This window comes from Lutjanus erythropterus, chromosome 3, assembly GCF_056507025.1.
Source record: "Lutjanus erythropterus isolate fLutEry1 chromosome 3, fLutEry1.hap2, whole genome shotgun sequence".
In the NCBI taxonomy this organism is placed as follows: Eukaryota; Metazoa; Chordata; class Actinopteri; order Lutjaniformes; family Lutjanidae; genus Lutjanus; species Lutjanus erythropterus.
In genome coordinates, this window is record NC_139319.1 from 21,043,950 (window position 1) to 21,063,796 (window position 19,847).

At 40.2% G+C, this 19,847-nt stretch overlaps 3 protein-coding genes across 14 annotated transcripts in view; 1 reads left to right on the forward strand and 2 right to left on the reverse strand.

The window, feature by feature from the left end:
* Window positions 1-334: 334 nt before the first annotated feature.
* On the forward strand, window positions 335-2,928 carry LOC146329962 (uncharacterized). The gene is made up of 2 exons (XM_084715352.1): window positions 335-1,199; window positions 1,353-2,928. Exons 1-2 carry the CDS (start codon window positions 1,117-1,119, stop codon window positions 2,023-2,025), a joined length of 756 nt encoding a protein of 251 aa, XP_084571478.1. The 5' UTR covers window positions 335-1,116; the 3' UTR covers window positions 2,026-2,928.
* Window positions 2,929-3,271: 343 nt separating this feature from the next.
* Window positions 3,272-11,647, reverse strand: zfp91 (ZFP91 zinc finger protein, atypical E3 ubiquitin ligase). Its single transcript, XM_084715353.1, has 12 exons — window positions 10,699-11,647; window positions 10,335-10,372; window positions 8,896-9,012; window positions 8,440-8,479; window positions 7,985-8,095; window positions 7,808-7,900; window positions 7,533-7,718; window positions 7,236-7,286; window positions 6,939-7,017; window positions 5,638-5,752; window positions 5,419-5,518; window positions 3,272-5,258 (listed from the first exon to the last, which is right to left on the reverse strand). Exons 1-12 carry the CDS (start codon window positions 11,112-11,114, stop codon window positions 4,253-4,255), a joined length of 2,352 nt encoding a protein of 783 aa, XP_084571479.1. The 5' UTR covers window positions 11,115-11,647; the 3' UTR covers window positions 3,272-4,252.
* A 2,875-nt stretch (window positions 11,648-14,522) lies between these two features.
* Window positions 14,523-19,847, reverse strand: part of rbm47 (RNA binding motif protein 47) — a 48,152-nt gene continuing 42,827 nt past the window's right edge. For all 12 annotated transcript variants that reach the window (XM_084715360.1, XM_084715355.1, XM_084715356.1 and 9 more), the window contains 2 exons: window positions 19,649-19,845; window positions 14,523-18,608 (listed from right to left, as the gene is read on the reverse strand). In XM_084715360.1, coding sequence (XP_084571486.1) covers window positions 18,357-18,608; window positions 19,649-19,845 — 449 coding nt within the window. In that variant the 3' untranslated portion in view covers window positions 14,523-18,356. The remainder of the gene's footprint in view (window positions 18,609-19,648; window positions 19,846-19,847) is intronic.

Genomic DNA, 19,847 nt, shown 5'->3' on the forward strand with positions numbered 1-19,847 from the left:
ATAAGTGATAAAGATATTTAAAAAATATATATTTTTTTAAATAAATCATTCATTACTTATAATCATTTTTTATTATTGTGCACTCAAGGGGATATCAATTAAACCGGTTTTGGTTTATTCTGAACTTGACTTACTCCATAGTATCTTGAAGTATAATATGCTCCCAATATGCTGTCTTTTTCAGAATATGTTATATGATTAATATTTTTTTATATAAGAAAGGAAGCAAAAACTTATTCAAGAATATTTACAAACATATACAAAAACACAGTAAATAAATGCTGAAAATCCCTACACATGGAAAATATACTGAATTTTCATTGCATAGTTTATTCCAATTAGTAAATATTCAGTAATGTCCCGTAGCTGTTTGTTGGGAAGTTGCATATCAGCCTACACATGCTAAAGGAGCTTACAGTAAATGCTGTTCATTCTGTCCCTGGTAGAAAGAGTGTATGTTTATGAATCATTCCAACATTTGAGTGATTATATGATTGAAGAGGTTCCAGATATGTTTAATGTTATATAAACTTAAACAATAACTATAATGCAGTTGTAGCTCTTAAATGCAGTAAAATATATATCTGTCATACAGGCCTAGTGCCAATCCTTGTGACAAGATAATTTAATAAGGTTATTAGGTCATTTGAACATAAAGAATTTCAAAGAAAGATGAGTTATGGGCCTTGTAAGGTTTATTAATTTAATCTAGATAAATTATTCTAATGATTGTTTATTATCTGGCCCCTGGCCTCCTGTCAAAGCTTGTTCAGGCTGGCCTACAGCTTCATGGATCAGTGTATGTGGTTTGTGGGTTGGTGTGTAATAATTTAAGGCTGTAATTCCACTCCTGTGCTGCAGGTGTCAGTAGAGGGACTTGGCTGTAAACACTGAGCGGCGGCTGATTGACAGCGGCTACTGTTGGTGAAAATCCCGGATGATTATTTAAAAGAAGAAATGGGAATATTACATAATTAATTCCGCTACACTATTATAATAAATTCCACGATTTTCTTCAAGAGTCTAGGTGACCAGGAGCAGTATTTTGCGCGCTTCAACTTCGAGACCAGGCTAAGCAGCTAGCTGGCTAGCTTAGCCTCAGCTGATAGTAAAGGCATGAACTCTCTGGTTGGCTACGGAGTGTCCTCGGAGTCTGACAGCGATGGAGATATAGAGGATGGAAACAACGGGGACAGAGGGTAAATATTAATCTAAAAATAATCTATTACAAAAGACAGACTATTAGATAATTATTATAAATATTGCGCTAGCTTACACAACGTAGCTGTCAACTTAATCTCCGTCGTGCAGCTCATATTCTCCCTTTCTCTTTGCACTTTTCTACTTTCAAGGTCTGCTAAGGAGGTGGACGATGAGGCTTCAGCTGTCAAAAAGACACGCAACTTCTTGCTGGAGCCGGACTCAGCTTCCAGTGACAGTGAATCAGAACTAGAGGAAGAGGAGCCAGAGCCCTCTTCATCACCACCACATCCCCAGACTCCAGCTTCCTCTGCAACTTGCACTCTCCCCTCTCCTTCTCTGGGCTCCATCACCTCCAGTAAACTACCTCCTCCTTCTCTAAACACCTTTTCAGGCAGCGGGGTGTTTGCCAACCCTTTCAAAGCTCAGGCAGAGGAGAAACTCAACGCCTTGCAGAAACACGTCCCTCTCACAATGCAGGCCAAACCGTCTCAGATAGGAGGCAAAAGGATGTGTGTGTCGTACAGGAAAGATGGAAGGTGCAGGTTTGGGATCAAATGCAAGTTTGCTCATGACAGTGACCTCCAGACGCCGGTCACTGACTGTCATCCACCTGTGAGCGAGGAGACACCTGTGTCAGATCCAGCTGAGTCCCATGCAGGTGGAGCATCCCAGAACCTCCAACAGGAGACAAAGGAGGAAGAGTCAGGAGGACAACAAGTGAAGAAGAGGAGGGTTGGACTGAGTAACACCTTAATTCCTCCTAAACGAGCTATGAAGCAGTATGCCATGCAGAGGGACAGAGAGCGGGTCAATATGTCCTGATGGATGGAGCTATTACACTGTGCTGTCATTAAGCAATAGTATGAAAAATGTTCTCCCAGTATGTATATACTAGAAATTGTGCACTGTCCACTGTAGGATAAATGAATAACTCAGGCATACAGTTACATCACACCTGTCAGATGTTTTTGTCCAAAGCGGGTTAGATTTTTATTCCCCACAAACATGCATCGAAAGAAATTTCTCGTTCTTGCATGAGGAAATTTTGACTTGTGTACGGAAAGAGCTGGAGATTGAACCCACATCCTTGCTATTAAAGGGATAATTTGGGTCAATTGAAGTAGGGTTGCATGTGGTACTTATTCATAGTCAGTGTCTTATATACAGTTGATGGTATACTGGTGTAGAAAGCTAATCAATGTACTGCTGTGAACAGGGTCAGCTATAAAGCTTAGTCTCACCACTTAAAAATAGGCACACCAAAGACAAATTAATATCATTGTAAGTGTACCCTACATTTATAATATTTTTACTACCTTTCATTTATCAAATATCATTGTCGCTTATTCCTTTTGGAAAAAAGTCATTTTAACTCACAGGACACGAGAGTTGCTGGTCCACCGCCTCAGTCTGTTAGTTTGAGTTACTGTTAGAGCCTGACCAATACAGGATTTGTGAGACAGATACCAATTCTAGAGGGGAACAATTCAGTGGTTACTGATATGGTAGGTGATTTAATGAATTTTTGAGCTGTAATGAAAATAGACCTTTTCTAGGTGGATTATGCGCCAATTTTGCACAGATATGACTTTACAGAAGCCTCTTTGTAGAAGACATTACATTATTAAATTGTATTTAAGTTATATATTCTCTAACTTGTTAAATAATTAGCAACTTATTTTAGAAATTAACTAAATAAAATAAAAACCTTAATAAACATCAGAACTGTTCAGTTTGCTTAATATTTTAATACTGCCACATAATTAGGGGCAGGTTGTAAAACAAGAAATATAGCTTCTCAGCATTCATACCTGCCAGGGAGCTCCTGTTGTCCTCATAAATGTCACCCATTGTGATAAATTGAAATCATTCCAAGCTTCTTCTTTTTTTGCCTGTATGATCATATCAGGAAACATAAGAGCAGATATCTGTGACCAACCAATATCAGATCCATATTGGGCCAAACCTTTAACTCAAACTTAACCTGACTATCAATAAGTACCTCAAACAAACCCACTTGTATAAATAAAATAGTAAAAAATCTCAAACTGTCAGTGAAGACACTGGATAAATGTTAAGACATTTATTTACATTATATAAAGCAACAGTTTTGTGTTTTCTCTACCACACATCCTAAATCACATATCAGAGAGGTGCAGATTTAGTATTGACATATCTTCCAAGGTTTCTACATTACATTACACTTCAAAGGTTATTGACAAAATTTGAGTTTGACTAATTCAGTGACTGTGCTGTACTGTTATTTTATAAGTTCATGTGTGATTTACATCGTCTAAGGTCACCCTTTGGCTGTCTATAGTGACCAAAGACTTATGTGATAAGTACATATATTATATATGGGCTATTATTCCTTCAAAGACTACCAATAGACAAGCTTAACATTTGCACAGATGTCATTGAAACAGGCTTAATGAAACTGCCAGAATCCCTAAAATATGCATTTTATGACTTTTTACAAGCCTGTGAAACACTTTCTGTGTAAGCCTTTCCAGGTTTTGAAATGTTTCTCTGTGAGTGTTCTCTTTTATCTTTTAACCTTGCCAAATAAAGGCTTTACAGTAGATTTGGACAGTAAATGAGAAAAATAGCTGCCTATTCATTTAATCAGACTTCACTCACCCAGCACATACTGTGATCTGCTTTATAGTGTGTGTTTTGTATGAATTCATAATATAAATAGAGTTGATTTATTCCAGTAGGAACCTTGAAGCCACACACTCGGTATCTGATGTGCTGTATATTACTATGAGGTATGCTATATTATTGCATAATAGCAACATAACCTCAGCATCAATACACACACTCACATAAAGGCTAGTTATGTTTACGGGACTGTTATGTACAAAGGCAACAACTTACACATAAAGACACATACAGATCTTTCCCTGATACAGATATTCTAAAAAGCTACCAAATATGACTATGAGTGAACGGTACATAATATATTGGTGATCCTACATTTATCTCAAACATTGTAATACAGTATATCAGGTCACTATCTTCTGTTTTTGTGTGCACTATCTGTGTTTTACATGAGGGCCTGCTGCACATGTCTCTCCGTGCTGTCTGACAGAACTTCCCCCTGTCCCGCCTGCTCCCACACCACACTGTCGTCCCCCACGGCCCCCGTCTGCTGGAGGGAGCTGATCGACTGAGACGAGGATGAGAGCACCGGATTGTCCAGAATAAAGCTGTCCCCGTTGGTGGAGGCTGGATCCTGGGGCTGGGGGTGGGACGGGGACAGGAGAGGGGGGCTCGGGGCGGCGGTCTGCAGGGTCTGAAGCTGTTGAGATGTCGCTAGGATGGGGATCTGCTGAATGTGGGTCTGAGACTGGCTGACCGGCTGGAAGGTCATTTGGAGGATTTGTGTCTGGCCCTGGTTGGGCTGCTGGGAGGTGTAGGACTGAAGAGTCTGGAGCTGCGGTTGTTGCTGGGTCACCACGGAGCTGGAATGGAGGGTCAGTTGTTGGATCTGTGCTTGCTGTGGCTGCTGAGCGGCCTGCACGAACTGGACGGGCATCTGGAGCTGGAGTTGAGTCTGCTGCTGGTTGTCAGCCGGCGACGGGGGGTCGATGGGGGACAGGGCGATCGTGACTGGTACCTGCATGGTATGGAGACTCTGGTCTTGTCCCAGTAAAACCACCTGGTGACTCACTTGTTGGGTCACATGACCCATCTGGGACACCTGAGCCACTTGCTGCCCAACTTGCCCTTCCTGGCTCAGCTGGTCCACTTGCCCGTCCTGACCTATTTGGCTCACGTCCAGGCTGGTGACCTCTGCTTGTATGGGGTTTCCTGGCAGCTCAAGCAGGGAAGCAGGGGTTGTGATGAGAGCACCGGCGTTGGCTGCCAGTGCCTCAGCGATTAGCACCTCAGGGTGACTCTTGGCCTTGTGGGCCACCACACAGTCCTTCTTCTCAAACTTCTTGCCACAGATGGAGCAGGAGAACTGATAAGTGGCATCAGCATCATGTTTCTTCATGTGCCAGTTGAGAGACGCCTTCTGACGACACGTGAAGCCACAGATTTCACACCTAGGAGGAAAAAACAAAAACAATTTCAAAAAACTGTTGTCCCTATTAGTCACTTAAGACAAAAAAAAAAAAAACTGGGAAAATAAAGTCCAGGTTGAAAAATACGAAAGTTACCCTTCAGAAGAAAGGGTACTAGAGGTACTAGAGAGAAAGTACTCACTGTAGGGGCTTCTCTCCCGTGTGAATCATGCGGTGCACTGCCAGGTTGTGAGAGCTCTTGAAGGCACGAGCACAGAACTCACAGATGTAGTCCCTCTGGTCTAGAATCACAAAACACTCAAATATAGATGTGTTCTCCACATATTTTCATTATTAATTATAACAAGGAATGATGAGACAGATCAAACCCAATGCATGTTTTATGTATGCGCATGTGTACCTGTGTGGTGCTTCGCATGACGCAGCAGCTGCTTCTGTAGGCGGAAAAGCCTCCCACAAGACGGGTGAGGACAGACGTACTTCTTCTTGAGCAAGTGCTGATATTTTATATGATGCTGGTGTGCAAAAATAAAGAAAATACAGAACAGTGTGTCAGCTTCACTTTGATGTTTACTGCTTTGTGTGAGCTTCTATGTGAAGATCGAATCGTTGTTTTCCACCTTTACGAGTTACCAGGTTTGAATAAAGAATGTGTGGTCAAATGATCAAATTAAAAATGTATTGGGAGTATCTTAACATGTTATGAAGGTTACATTATTCTCTTCACAATTTTACTGATAGAAAACATCCATGTTTACTTCCCATCAGCTTAAGATTTGAAAAAAAATCACCAGGAAATAAACTTGGGCCCCATTTAGTGCTGAAACAACTAGTCAATTAGTCATAAAAAATTTTAATCAAGCAACTTCAAGATGCCACCGACAATGGAAAATGTGATGGACATCTTTCACTATTTTTGACATTTTATAGACAACACAATTACTTCATTGGGAAAAAAAAGTACAGCTTAATGAATAACTAAAAATGGTGAGTAGAAGTCCAAATTAGCGATGCACAACAGCATGTCATCTATATTGGCTGATAAGCCAATAAGCTTTAAAATTAAACATCGGCATCACCCCGAAATGAACATTTCTGTCGATATTAAAGTCCAATGATGCTTTAATTATACACACGCAAATATGTCTGCAGTGTGGAGGTTTGAGAAGTGTCTGAAACTGATAGCAAATTGGTAAAGCTGCTATTTGCAATGATTGCTGCGCAGTCACTGCAAATAACAACTTGTTGATGCAAGGAGGAGAGAAATTGCATTCCTTCAACACTACAATTTTATTGCCCATCTTAAGAGTAGTCATTACGATTATTATGAGGAATTTCTGAAGAACACAGAGAAACAGGCAATGTAAGCAGTAGTTTTCTTATTCTGCCCAGTGAATGTGTACATTTTAGGTAACACTGTATTCTGAATCTGTCAGCAGACCATCATGGTAAGAGAAGACAAAATAATGTGTTAATTCCACTATAGGAGAGACTCGGTGTTCTCTGCAATTAGGTGGAAAAATGGAATGGAAAATATTGGTATAATGGATATCAGCAAAAATCCAGTATCGCACATCACTATTTCTAACCCTTTTTAAATTAATATAGAATAAATTCCCAAACATTATATCTGAACCGCAGCAGCTCAGAGTGACAGACGTAAACAACCCTCTGTAGGATTGTGTGGTTGCTGAGACAGACCTGTAGGTAGCGAGGATGAGCCAGGACGGTCCCACATCCTTCCATTTCACAGCGCACATACTGCACCGGAGGCTTCTTCCTGTGTGGGTGAAGAACGTGTCACTGCACTGTCACAATACTCTCTGAATCCAAATATTAAATGGTTCTCAAAACCCTCATTAATATCCCACATATCTAGATTTGTCGCTCACTTTGTCAATCATCCATTTATTTCTGGATGAAATTATGAAAGGGTGGTATTCATGAAATTATATTATAATGTTCAGATTATGACGCTCAAAAACACTTAGACTTCACCTTCTCTTTGGCAGCCGTGGGGTTTTGTCATCCTTTTTCCGTCGGCCTCTCCTAAAAAAGACAGAAAAAAAGATAATCGTAATAAAAAAAAATAATCTAATCCTCATTCTATTGTGTAGTGAATACAGTCATTTTGAAAAGGACTTTGTTTTGTAACGACAAACGTTACACTCAGATCGAAGCTGGAATACAGTCACATAGCAACTGTTTAATATTTCACAAGCACAGTTTAACTTCAAACAGGGTAAAAGTGATAATTTTGATATTTTGCTTAACATCAACTGGTACTCTGCTTACTTCCTGGGTCCATCGGGGTCCTCCATTATTTCTTCTTCTAGTTTTACTTCCTCTTCCACACTCTCCATGTTGTCTGAACCTTCTATCTTTATCTCAGGAACCTCTTTCTCTTTTTTAGGTGCCTTTTCTTTCTCTTTCTTCTCCTTTGGTCTCAGAGGAGCTCTGCGCTTTGGTTTAGGAACATCCCTACAAAAACCAAAAAGAGAGAGAAATGTCCAGTTACTAAACAAGAACTATGGTGCCTATATTTCTAATCATGTCGCACACACACACACCTTTCAGCCTTCGGGTCATAGCTCTGGTCATTTAGGTCATCTCTAAAAGGAACGTCTTCATCACTGCTGAGGCCCTCCTCCTCCTCTACACCACTGAAAGCAAAACAACAAATCACTTGAAACAGAATTACCCTCTTTCTGCGTGGGGTCAAGTGAACACACTTGAGATAAGTGTACCTCTGACTCTGTAGCTGGTAGTTGCGGTCATTCGGGTCATCCTGAAATGGAGGGTCTTCATCACCCAAGACTGGCTCAGCAACATCCTCACTTTCCTTCTCTCTCTTTTTACTGAGACAGCACACAGTTAGTGTGAAACACAGCCGCCATCAAAACACTGCACCAAGCTCTCACTTACTCACACTCACTCACAATATACAAGTAAGATAACCACAGGCTCAGTGGGCCATAAATATCAGAGCAAGATATATGCTTTAACAGCTTTCATATGTGTGTGTGTGTGTGTGTGTGTGTGTGTGTGTGTGTGTGTGTGTGTGTGTGTGTGTGTGTACGTATGTATATATATATATATATATATATATATATATATATATATATATATATATATATATATATATATATATGTGTATACATGCAATTTTCATGCTTACCCAAAGGGATAAAAACATACTTACATTTCATACTTCTCTTTATTGTTTAACTCTTCTTCCACTGCTGCATGACAAACAGAGAAAGACAGGAGCTTCAATGAGACAATTAAAGTAATTTAAGCAACTTCAACCTTCAGTTTTGTATGTATGTACAAATTTATATGAAATTGTGCAAAATGGGAAACGGCATAAATGCATCATAAAACACAAGCACATTTTACTGCAATCTACTGCATGCTCTATAAGTGAGTTATTGGAAAGAAAAGGGACTTAACAGGCAGCACTGATCCCATTAGTTACACTGTAAACTGATTATCACAACCATCCCATATCAATTAAATAAAAATATCTGAAGGTTTCCTACAGGATAAGTAATGTCCTGAACAACAGTATGCGAGCATGACGCTTCAGTGCGTCTGTGTGAATTACTGCAAGTGCACATGTTGAACCATTGTAGTTTGCCGTCAACAGGTTGCTCACCAGCTGGATTCTCCATTCCAGGTTCGGTCTTACACACAGGCTTGGCAGCGCCGCGGACGGCCCTGCCAGACGGGGGCTTGGCACGAGTCTGGGCCGGGGGGCGTCTGGAGGGAAGAGCTGGAGGGATGGAGCAGAAGCGTGCCATCAAACATACTGTACGCCTTGAAGTGTGGTACAGACATATGCAGACACAACCACACACACGAGCCAGCTCTGTTGGAAATGCGCACATAATCCACTAGCACATATAAAGAATACAATTTAACTTAAAGGGACAGTTCACCGGAAATCAGAGATACAGGTTTTTCTACTCCTCTGCAGTGCTATTTATCCATATAGATACTCTGGTGAAAGTTGCAGAATTTTAGATATCAGCTGTTAAAACAGACAAGTATATCAGCCATTGGCTGAGCCTGTTGCCGGTTGTTTTTTTAGCTGATTTTTGTGATTTTATTCCCCTAATTTAATGGTCTGAATGAGTGACAACCGCACAAGCCGAGTGCAGTCTAGTTTCATTATATTAGAGAGAAGACAGATATCTCTACAGCTGACATAAAACTCAATAACTCACACCAAAACAATACAGATAAATAAATAACACTACATGTAAGAGAACATATGCATTTTTTAGAGATGCACAATAACATCATCATGTCATCAATATCATCCCACAAAGGCTTTAAAATTAAATGTTGTATCAGCCGGAATTGAATTCGACGATTGAATATGACATGACAGGGCCAATAAGATGAGTCTGAAATTATACACACACAGCACGTGTATACCTGTGGTGTAGGGGTTTTCTAAAGGCAAGGCAAGTAGATTTTTATAGTACCCTTCAGACACAATGCAATTCAAAATGCATTACAAAAACCTAGATATAAACTAAAAATAAGACTTTAAGAAAACATTAAAACACTTCAGTGTCTGAAATCGATAGCAAATTGTTGTCTGCAATGATCAGCGTAAGTCATGCAGTGAGAAGCCAAATCGCTTTCCTTCAACAGTACAAATCTGATTGCCCATCTTAACAGCCATCATCCCCATCATTACAACAAATTTATGAAGGGTAAAGAGAACCAGGCTCCAGTTACAACTGTCAGGAGTAGTTTTCTTACTCTGCCCAGTCAATGTTTACATTTTAAAAAGCATTATATTTTATGTCTGCGTGTGCCAGTGGATCACTGCATTAGCAGGAGGCATAACATGTTAATTTCAGTACAAGGGAGACTTGATGTTCTTTGTAATTCGGTGTAAATCACTATGTGTGCCTATAACAGTGTCAGTAATCAGCCAAAATAAGTTAGAAATATCTACATATCAGATATGTGCAAAAATCCAATATTGTGCATCCCCAGATATTTTTGATTTTAGTATTAACTGACCCTTTAAATGCAGATTTAAAAAGAGCCATATCAAAGATTTTTTTTTTTTATTACCTTGAGTATCTGTGGGAGGTTTCTTGGGTTCCTCTAAGCTGCAGAAAGGAGACAAAAAACACTTAAGATCTAACAGTTTCTCTACCTGCAGCACAACATGTCATCATGCACCATTTCTCTCCTGCAACAATGAATTTAAAAGTTACAGCATTTAACAGAAGTAGGGGTATTTGTAAAGCCAGGTAAGTTTTACTCCACCCTCCCCATGCAGAACTGTAGAAAGGGGACGAGCTATGCTGAAGGCGTGCTTTTCACAGGAAGACCTGACCCCACCGACATAAACACACTGTGAAAAGTCTGACAGGCTCATTGTAAACAAATGTAGGTGTCTCTATTAGCCAGGAATGATCAATTAAAAACTTACTCTGTGCCTTGAAGGCTGTCACCTGCGACCCCCCCTCCAGCCTCAACAGAACCCGCTGATTCTGAGTTTTTCTTCCGCCTCGAGTTGGAAACTTTCCTCCGCTTGGTCGCTCCGGTGTCGGGGCTCGGTTCGTCCTCGTCGCTGTCGCTCTTGGTGTCCTTCAGCCAGGCCGGTACTGCCCTCGTTGACCTGTCTCTTAACACCCGTCCTGAGCTCTGCGGGCTCGACGCCGCTCCGTTAACGTCAGTTAACGAAGCGGAGACGCCGCCGGACCTCGGGCGGCCCGCTCCCCGCTCCCTGAGCCCCCTGCGCGGGGTAACGGTCGTGCTGGTGGCCGGGGTCTGCTCTGCGGCCTTGTCCTCCACCGGCTCTTCAGCTTTATTTACATCCCCGGTTCGGTCGCCGGCCGGTTCCATCACCGTGAGGACACTTCGGTCTACCTCAAATTCCGCTTAAAGTCAAGCAGGTTTACTGGCAATTTGAGGAAAAACGGACCACATCTGGTTAATAGACGTTTAGACTGCAAGCGGCCTTTATCCAAGAGTGGGGCATTTTCTGTGATTGCCTTTGGGTTCGTCGCAAATTAAATGCATATATTTATTGATTAGAAATTGAAAACTTTTCTTAATTATCTATTCAGCAATAAACCGATATCATTTTAAAGAAGCAGACACTATTTTCGCGTTCTTAAAGCTATAGTAAACCTACTTATTCGCCCGGGCCTGGAGCGCAACCATTTTGTGCGCTTTGTTGCGTCTCCTTTAAGCCAAATATAAACTGAGGTTACATTCAGCGGCGGCACGGCGTTTCAGCAGCTGCTAAAATCATCTGGATTTCCCTCTGTGCCCTGTGCGGATGGCGCAGGGGTAGCTGCATTGTTTATAGATCTGCAAAGACGGCAGTAACCGTGCAAAGGCACCGCGCACACGGCTGACTGCCGGGGCATCATGGGAAATGTAGTTCAAGCTAGATCTACACAGCTTGGACTTTGTTTTAAGCATATGTCTATCTTTTATCATCGTGTTTTTAAGTTATTTAGGACAACAAAAGGAATATAAAATCCTAGATTTGATTAGTAATGGAGTTTAATTTCTGCAGCATAACAAATAAATAATGCTATATTTTAATTATTTGAAAATGTTGCATGCATGCATGGAGAATAATTTCTCTGCCACACACATTTATACACATGAAACCAGGTTAAATCAATATTTTCAGTGTATTTTACTCCATCCTGCAGTATTTTGTGTTCTCTGTTAAGCAAATTAGTAAATGTCAATATTTACTCAACTCTCAGACTTTTATTGTAATATATTGTTGTTGCATGTGTTGAATTCATATTTTAAGAAAGATTAAATGTGGTTTGTTTCCTACAATATTCTGCACTGATGACTGTGAGGCTAACATGGCTGCCAGTGAAAAAGCTGCACCGTCTGGTCTGAGCTGTGCAGCCCTGCTGCAGGCTGCTCTGTTAGAGTACATTTACCACCAGATGGCAATATTGTTTAAAATGTAAAGTCTCTTGCGCAGTTTAAAACCCTCCTCCTGCCTTCAGTCATGATGATAAAGTAGGTGTGGTGTTGATAGTTTTATTAAGGAAGTATCTTGGAGATAATTACTGGGAAATAAATTTACGTCTACTCTCGACTCTTTTCTGGCAGACTCTGTGAACATTTTATTAATCACATACTGATCACGAACACACAGCTGTGTGGATGCACAAATCATCATGAAGAATTGTAGTTGACAGGGAGTTCAAACCCACAAAAGCAGGGTTCACGCCAGTATCACTGAATCCCCAATATTGGTACCACTACCAGTATTGTTTATTATTAAAAACAGATAATTTGCTATCATGCGGGGAGGGACCATGTGCCATGATTTGAGGTAACTATGCTACTTCTGAATATATTATTTATTACCACTGAGTGATTTGCACATTTGCAATTTTTCTCTTCTCTGATGGTTATTTAATGGCATGCATGTTAAAACACGACTGCCATGAGTGGTAAATAGCAAATGCTTATTGTGTAAATTCAATGAGCTAGTAATCGTGTGATTACTGCACACACATACACAAAAATCACAGGAGAAGCAGAGTGTTTATGACCTAAATTATGATCTAACTTGAGACAGACAAGTTCTTGGTACAAGTTTAAGACTGAGCCAAGTCATTGATAGATGACGTTACTCCTGCTAAGTCAGAGCAACAACACCACAGAGGAGAAAACACTCTCCTCCTCCAAACACTCTTAGTAAAGGCCCTCTGAATAGTACCTACTAACTAATGCTGGAGTAGGGGTGGCATAAAATGGAAACACTTACAATTAATATACAATTACCTCAGAATTGTACTCTTAAATAGGGAACTTGTGTAAATGTACTTAGTTACTTCCCACCACTGGATTTAGCATTGGCAGCATCAGCACTACATGTATTTGTAGTTAAGCTGGTTGTTTTTGTCTGTGAGTTATAATTTAATGGTTAAACTGCTGACTGGCAGGTGGACACACTGCATAAGAACTCGATGTACCTGTGACTGCACTCCTCCACATACTGAGGGCTACTTATGTTCTGCAAAGCCTCCGTGAGCTCCTCGCTGGGGTACAACATGTTTCTGGAGTAAAGTTGACCCGCCCCAGAGAAGTTTACGAAACATTCTCCAAACACTGTGTTCACTCTCCTCTCTCCAATATGACACATTCAAATTGCCTAATAGTAGTTGATGTATGAGGTCAGGGATGGGTTTCCATTCACAGAGGTCAGAGTCAAAGTCCTCTGGACCTTTCAAGAAACTTCTAACCCTTTTCTAACTCTCTATAGTTATGCAGTTTAATCTAAGGCTGGGTTGCACCAGGGACTATTTTTAAACTTCAGATTATGTTGCACCAAACCTTTAAACTATCTTAAAAACAAGATTTAAGTTTCTCTTTAAACCTCAGTTTAGGTTTTCATCTAACCTGGGGTTATTTCTGTTGTACCAAAACATTAAACTCCAATTTACAGTGTGATCCACTTTTATCTTTAAGTTTACACTTAAAAAGGTTTAACTTTTAAAATGGCTGTTATTGTGAGATGGATTTTGTGACATGTAACTTCTTACTTTCATTCTAGTTAATCTGTTAATGGTTTAATCTGTAAGATCTTCCTGAGGAAAATAAGATTCATATGACACAATCCCTTTCAATTATCATTTATAACACTCAGGACATTTCACCGACCCAAAACGTTGTTTAGGAAAAGCTCAGACAAATCCAATTGACTCTACCTTTACAGTTGGTCAGTTGCTGTTAGGTAGTGTCTTTTTTCATTACTGTGCATTATTTGGCCAAATTGCTCCATTAATTTGACCAACAAGTTTTTCTGAAACGAAGAGAAATTAGAGCCAACTCAGGTAGCTAGCTTTTAAGCTAGCTAACAAACAATGCAACGTTTTGTTATCTTTTAGCTAGTTAGCAAACAGTGTGACAACTTTCTACATCGCTAGCAAACAGTGTAACATGTTAACTTTTTAACTAGCTGGCAAACAATGCAATATTTTGTTAACTGTTAGCTTGCTAGCAAACAATATAATGCTTTGATAAGAAATGCAGAACAGCCAAAACTTTACGGTTTTCTTCCCTCTTTTATACTTACTAGGTCCCAACAGCATGTATGTTTGTTTTTTAATTTATATATTTATTTTATTTTGGGTAAGTAAGTGTCTCCACAGTGATAAACTCTATTTAATATCTGTTAAATTTTTAAACCTGGTTCTGCTAAACTCTCACAAGAACTAGTGTGTGAACAAAGTGTATGCAAAGAAAATGAAAGACAGCATTGCATCCTTTTGAAAATGCTTTATTTATCTACTTTGTCACTATAAATATAACAAGGCTGAACAAGCTTTTTTTTTTTTTTTTTAAACACAACTTCAGATAGAAAATAGTCTGCATAGGTCTACAAAGGTATAGCAAAGGGCACATTTTGGCAATAAGGCACACACTAGGAAGAGTTTAAATGGTAACACCTATATTAAACTAGGCACATGTAGCTCCACACTGGAACAAGGAGCAGGAGGAGGTCATCCTTCTGCCGTAGTGTGGGTGAAATGCAGGCAAGAGAGAGTAAAGCAGGTGTTTTGAGTGGGAGACAGACCCAGAAGGTTTTCTGCTGTCTAACACATTAACATGAAGTTTGTCAAGTTTGGATGGCTGTTAAATCATAATTAGACCTTTGACAGTTTAGCCAAAACTGACATGATGAGTTGCAACAGCAGCAGCTGCTGAAACTGACAAAATGTAGCTGAACGAGAAAGCTTTATGTTCCCACTCATAACACCAAATCCAGTTCAAAATAACAAACAGAATATTACACATAACAAAAACACAATAACCTTGAATTTTTTTAAAACTATTGGACACTTTGGCAAAAAAAAACATTTTTCTACTTTTGTTACTCTGACTTTTTATCCCTAAACAAGGTGTAAATAAAGAAAAGAAATATGTTTTAGAATATATTATACCTTTTCTTCTTACTTCATACACAACACATGTAATGCATATATTAAATATATCCTGACTTACTGTCATCATACAAGAAAATAATAAAAGCTGTCGCCAAATATAGGCAATGGAGTGAGATGAAACTTAGACAAATATGTCTTGTTTGCTGCGAATAATCAATCATTTTCATCTTGGGCCGAAAACGTAGTTGTGATCTCATTCACAACCTCAAAATCCAGGCCATCCTCAAAGTCAAAACTCACATTGTTTTATGAGTAAAATGGAGTAAAAATCTGATGATACACAGTGTAAAAAACTGGATTGAAAAATCCAAAACTACTAGAAATGCAAGCCAGCATACAAATGTTTTGCATACTCTTATAAAAGATGGCTGTTGTGGAGTGTGACTTCATGATCAGCAGCTGCTTGCATCCGTTATGTTTGTGTGCATGTTTGTGTGTTGTGGTACATACATACATGCATGGCTACTTGTATATTTCAGCGTGAGGTATTGCTCCAGTTATTCCCAGTCCAATATTACACTTGTTTTCAACACATCGCAGAGTTTAAAAAGTGCCTTCTAAACATTCATCCGGGTTATTTTATTTTTTATGCTTTTAAAACTCTGTCACACATACAGACATTGGAACTAGCCCAGTTCACACATGAATTCATACTCTGTGTTTAACATCTCTTCATCTGAGAGCCGCAATCTCTCGCCTTTTTATAAATACATTTTAAGTGCACCTCGGTCAAGCACAGTTTGGAGGACGAGAAATAAAGAGGAGACAAACAAATATGGAGTGTTACTGCGGGAGCGTTCAGAGAAGAGACTACAGGAGAGAGGTAGCCTTGTCACATCTGACTGCAGAGACTGAACTCACTCGTCCCACTGCGTTACATTAATACCACAAGTTTGGTTCACTGGAAATATGAATGGAGGAAACTCCAATGTTTACTCTAGGTGCCAACCACAGGGGCATTGCTTTGTTAAGAAAGGCACAGTGAAAAGCAGAGGGTAGCACATACATTATGCAGATGTAAGGCACTGTAGTCAGGCGCAGTCTTTCTCATATCATAAGACGGGAGTGTTGTAGCCTTAAAGGGATAGTTCAGATTATTCGAAGTGGGGCCGCTTGAGGTACTTATCCAAAAGTCAGCGTATTACCTACAGTAGACTGTGATCGACATGCCACCAGTTTGGAGAAGCAGAGATGAGTACCAGCATGGAAGCTAAGCAATGCACTGTTGTAGACAGAGTCAGCAGAAAACTGTTTTAGCCACCTAAAAAGGCTCATCTGAAAAACATCAGTTTAAGTGTACTTTTATTTGGAATATTTTCACCACTTCACCTTGCCATCAGGCAGCCTTTTATAACAGGACACCATGATTATAAACGCCAAATATGGCTCTCTCTCGCTCAGCCAAACTCCACTGGCAAAAACAGCAATTTTACCTTGCAAAAAACCGGAGTTGCTGGTCTACCGCTGCCTCAATCAGTTAGTCTTTTTGTGTTTTTGTGTGATTTCAGTGAATCCGAACTAACCCTTTACAATACTGAAGTCACACAGTAACACAAACAAACAAGCCAAGTGAGGAAGCAACAGACCAGTAGCAGGCCTGTGTTCTGAGAGGTAAAATTACTGATTTTGCTAATGGAGTTTGGTTGGTCTGGAGAGCGTCATGTTTGGCTTATATAACAGCTGTTTCCTATCAGAAAAGGCTGTCTGATGCTGAGGTAAATTAGTACAAATGTTCTAGATATAGTACATGTGGACCTTTTTTTAGGTGGCTAAAATATGTTTTGCTGCTGACCCTGTCCACGGCAGTTAAGTGCTTAACTCATTGTAGGAAAAACATTGACCAACAGTAAGCACCTCATCCAATTCCACTTCAAATAATCCTAACTATCCCTTTAAGTTTTTTGGTTAGCACTGGCAAAGGCAGGAACTCTTTAAGCGAGAGTGCTCAAGTCCATGTAGAAAAATGTCTCTCATTTCTGTCCATATTTGTTCACCTTTCAAAAGTCAAACAATTTAAAAAACAACAATAAAGATATACATAAATGAGAAACAAAACAACTAACATCTGTTCAGTCTTAGACCCCTGTCAGCGCAGCTTCTGAGGATGCTGGGAAATAACTCCATGTACATAACGTTGCTGTCTATCAGGCTTATAGATACACCATGCTACCCATTACTGAAAAAGCTTTCCAGTTTTCTTTCTCTAGTATTTGTTCCCCAAGGAATCTGTCACAATAATATTATTTAGCTGGCAACATTTCTTCAAAGAAACCAAGATATATGTTTCCAAAAGCTGGACAAAACAAGCGAACTAATTATAGGCAAATGAACACAACACTTAAAGAACCTTCATTTAAAACAACGAAAAAACACACAAAAAGTAAAACTAAATAAACCAAAAAGTACCAAACGGGCGTGTCTGAAGCATACACATTCAACCAGCATGGACGGACAGCATCACCTAAAAATGGCTAAAATACTATATATTAATGGAAAAAAAATACTAGAAAAATACATTAGTATATTCAAAAACATTTTTCTTCAGTGGTATCCTCTCTTGTCAGTAGTTCCTGTTTCTTTCAAATAACTTTTCTGTCTTAAAACAATTTTTAGGCACGGTGTAAAGCTCTATCTTTGCTGCCACCCCCAATAATAAGAGAAATCTACAGAGAATAAAACTTTAAATATGTATTTTCTCTTCATAAATACTTTAAAGTACCTTCAGTGTTTCTGTTGCCATAGCAACAAGGTGGCAGGTCAGACACAGAGGGAGAGAGAGAGAGATGGGAGTTGTGACTGTTGTTATTGTGAGTAATGCTTGTTGTTGAAGGCGACGACTGTCACCACATTCAGGTAGCTGTCCTCAGTAAGTGGACTATCCTGTGTGTGTTTGTGTGTTTTAACGATAATGCTGCATAATGAAGCCTGTCATGTGGTTGCCATGGGTCCAGGTTACACTGAGGCCAGTAGGTGGGACGCATATGAGATCTCAGGTTGTTTCACTGTCTGTTTTCTAAATATTTGCTTCCTTTAGAGCTTTTGTATGTTCATGAGTTCAGGTGATGCTTCTATGATGGGACAGATGGCACGCTGCAGTGGACATTCAGTCACAGGCAGGGTAACTTTGTTTCACGTGGTCCGAACCTCACAATCAATATGTCTGGTAGACATCGTGGATGGGCAGCTGGAAGGCTGTGGCGGGGAAGGCCTGTGGCACTGCGTAGCCTGTGTATCCACCGTATGCTGCGGCCGCCACCGCTGCATTCTTCTGCAGCGCAGCCAGAGCCGCTGTGTTGGCAGCGTAGTTTGTGATGGGGACGTATCCAGCTCCGTACAGGCCACCGGCTGCTGGGATGCGCTGGACGTTGTGGGCCATGGCATAGACGGGGGTGATTGGACGGCCCTGGGATGTACAGGAACAAGAGTTGGAGGAATAATGTGAGTAAGACAGTTTCTAAAGCATCATCTCACTGACCGACTTAGTGTCATTGTGAGTTGTTCTCCCACAGTATAAACATGTAACATGTGTCTTAACATAAAAACTGTAGAACATAATGAATCAACCAGGCAAATTTTCTTTTACAGTAGACTCAATAAAGGAAGGAATCTCTGTCTGTATGACTGTCCTTCATACATCTCAAGAACCGTTCTTGGGATGCGTATTGCTGAGGACCCAATGGAGTGCAGTGGTAGATGCAATTTGGTGGCTCTATAACAACAAATGTTACATTTTGCCTTGTGAGTTTTGAAATGTAAATCTCAGTAACTATTTTTCCCAGATTTTGTTGGTCTAGACAAATCTATCCATCCAAGCCATGGCATTTGCATCTAGATTGATTTTCCGCCATCTTGAACTTGTCAAAATCATTTTTTTTTTGTTCACAACTCCTCCTACATATTTTGAGCAATCATCAGTAAATTTGGTACAGAACATCTCTGGGCCAAGCTTGAAAAAGTTACTTCAAAGGTTAATAGCTAATCTTGAAAGTTTTCTCAAATTCTGTCGACAGGGCTTTTATTACAACAACAACAACAACAACACTTTGTGTTACTGCAGCCACGTTTGGTGGACACGTGTCGATATCTAACTATAAGGGAAGTTATCTCTGCCTGTCTGTCAGTGTGTATGCATGTCATTCGCATATCTTGAGACCCATTCATTTGATGGACTTGACACTTAGCGGGTGTATTGCTGAGGTGTGAAGGTGAAGTGTGAAGTGTGAAGTGTGAAGTGGATCAGATGAGCAGTTTCTGCCCACAACAGGCACACACTCTGCACTGCACTAGATATTAAAATGCACATTAATGTAATGAGAAATGTCTCTTTTTGTAGCCTGGTGAAAATAACATACAACAAAACTGACATTTTACAGGTTTGTCAGCATGACTTAAATTCAGACATTTTAATGTGTCTGTGAACACCTTGTGTGTCACAATGCACACCTGAAATGGTGGAGGGGTAGAGACCGCAGGCAGGACGGTGGCAGCAGCAGCAGCAGTAGCTGTGGTGTGTTCAGGGTGTTGTATGGCCAGAGGGTTGATGAGGTGCTCCACCGTGTGCACTTTCCCCTCCTCCATCAGCTTAGCAGCAGGAGCTGCCCCAAAAACTGGGTACTGTCCACCTAAAGCCGGCAATGCCACT

What these genes read in the sequence shown, in the direction of transcription:
- LOC146329962 (XM_084715352.1), top strand. Translation starts at nt 1,117, where the DNA reads ATGAACTCTCTGGTTGGCTACGGAGTGTCCTCGGAGTCTGACAGCGAT. An exon ending in GGAAACAACGGGGACAGAGG is followed by an intron (nt 1,200 to 1,352) that starts GTAAATATTAAT and finishes TCTACTTTCAAG; the next exon opens with GTCTGCTAAGGAGGTGGACG.
- zfp91 (XM_084715353.1), bottom strand. Translation starts at nt 11,114, where the DNA reads ATGGAACCGGCCGGCGACCGAACCGGGGATGTAAATAAAGCTGAAGAG. An exon ending in ACCTCCCACAGATACTCAAG is followed by an intron (nt 9,013 to 10,334) that starts GTAATAAAAAAA and finishes CCATCCCTCCAG; the next exon opens with CTCTTCCCTCCAGACGCCCC. An exon ending in CTCATCCTCGCTACCTACAG is followed by an intron (nt 5,753 to 6,938) that starts GTCTGTCTCAGC and finishes TTTGCACACCAG; the next exon opens with CATCATATAAAATATCAGCA.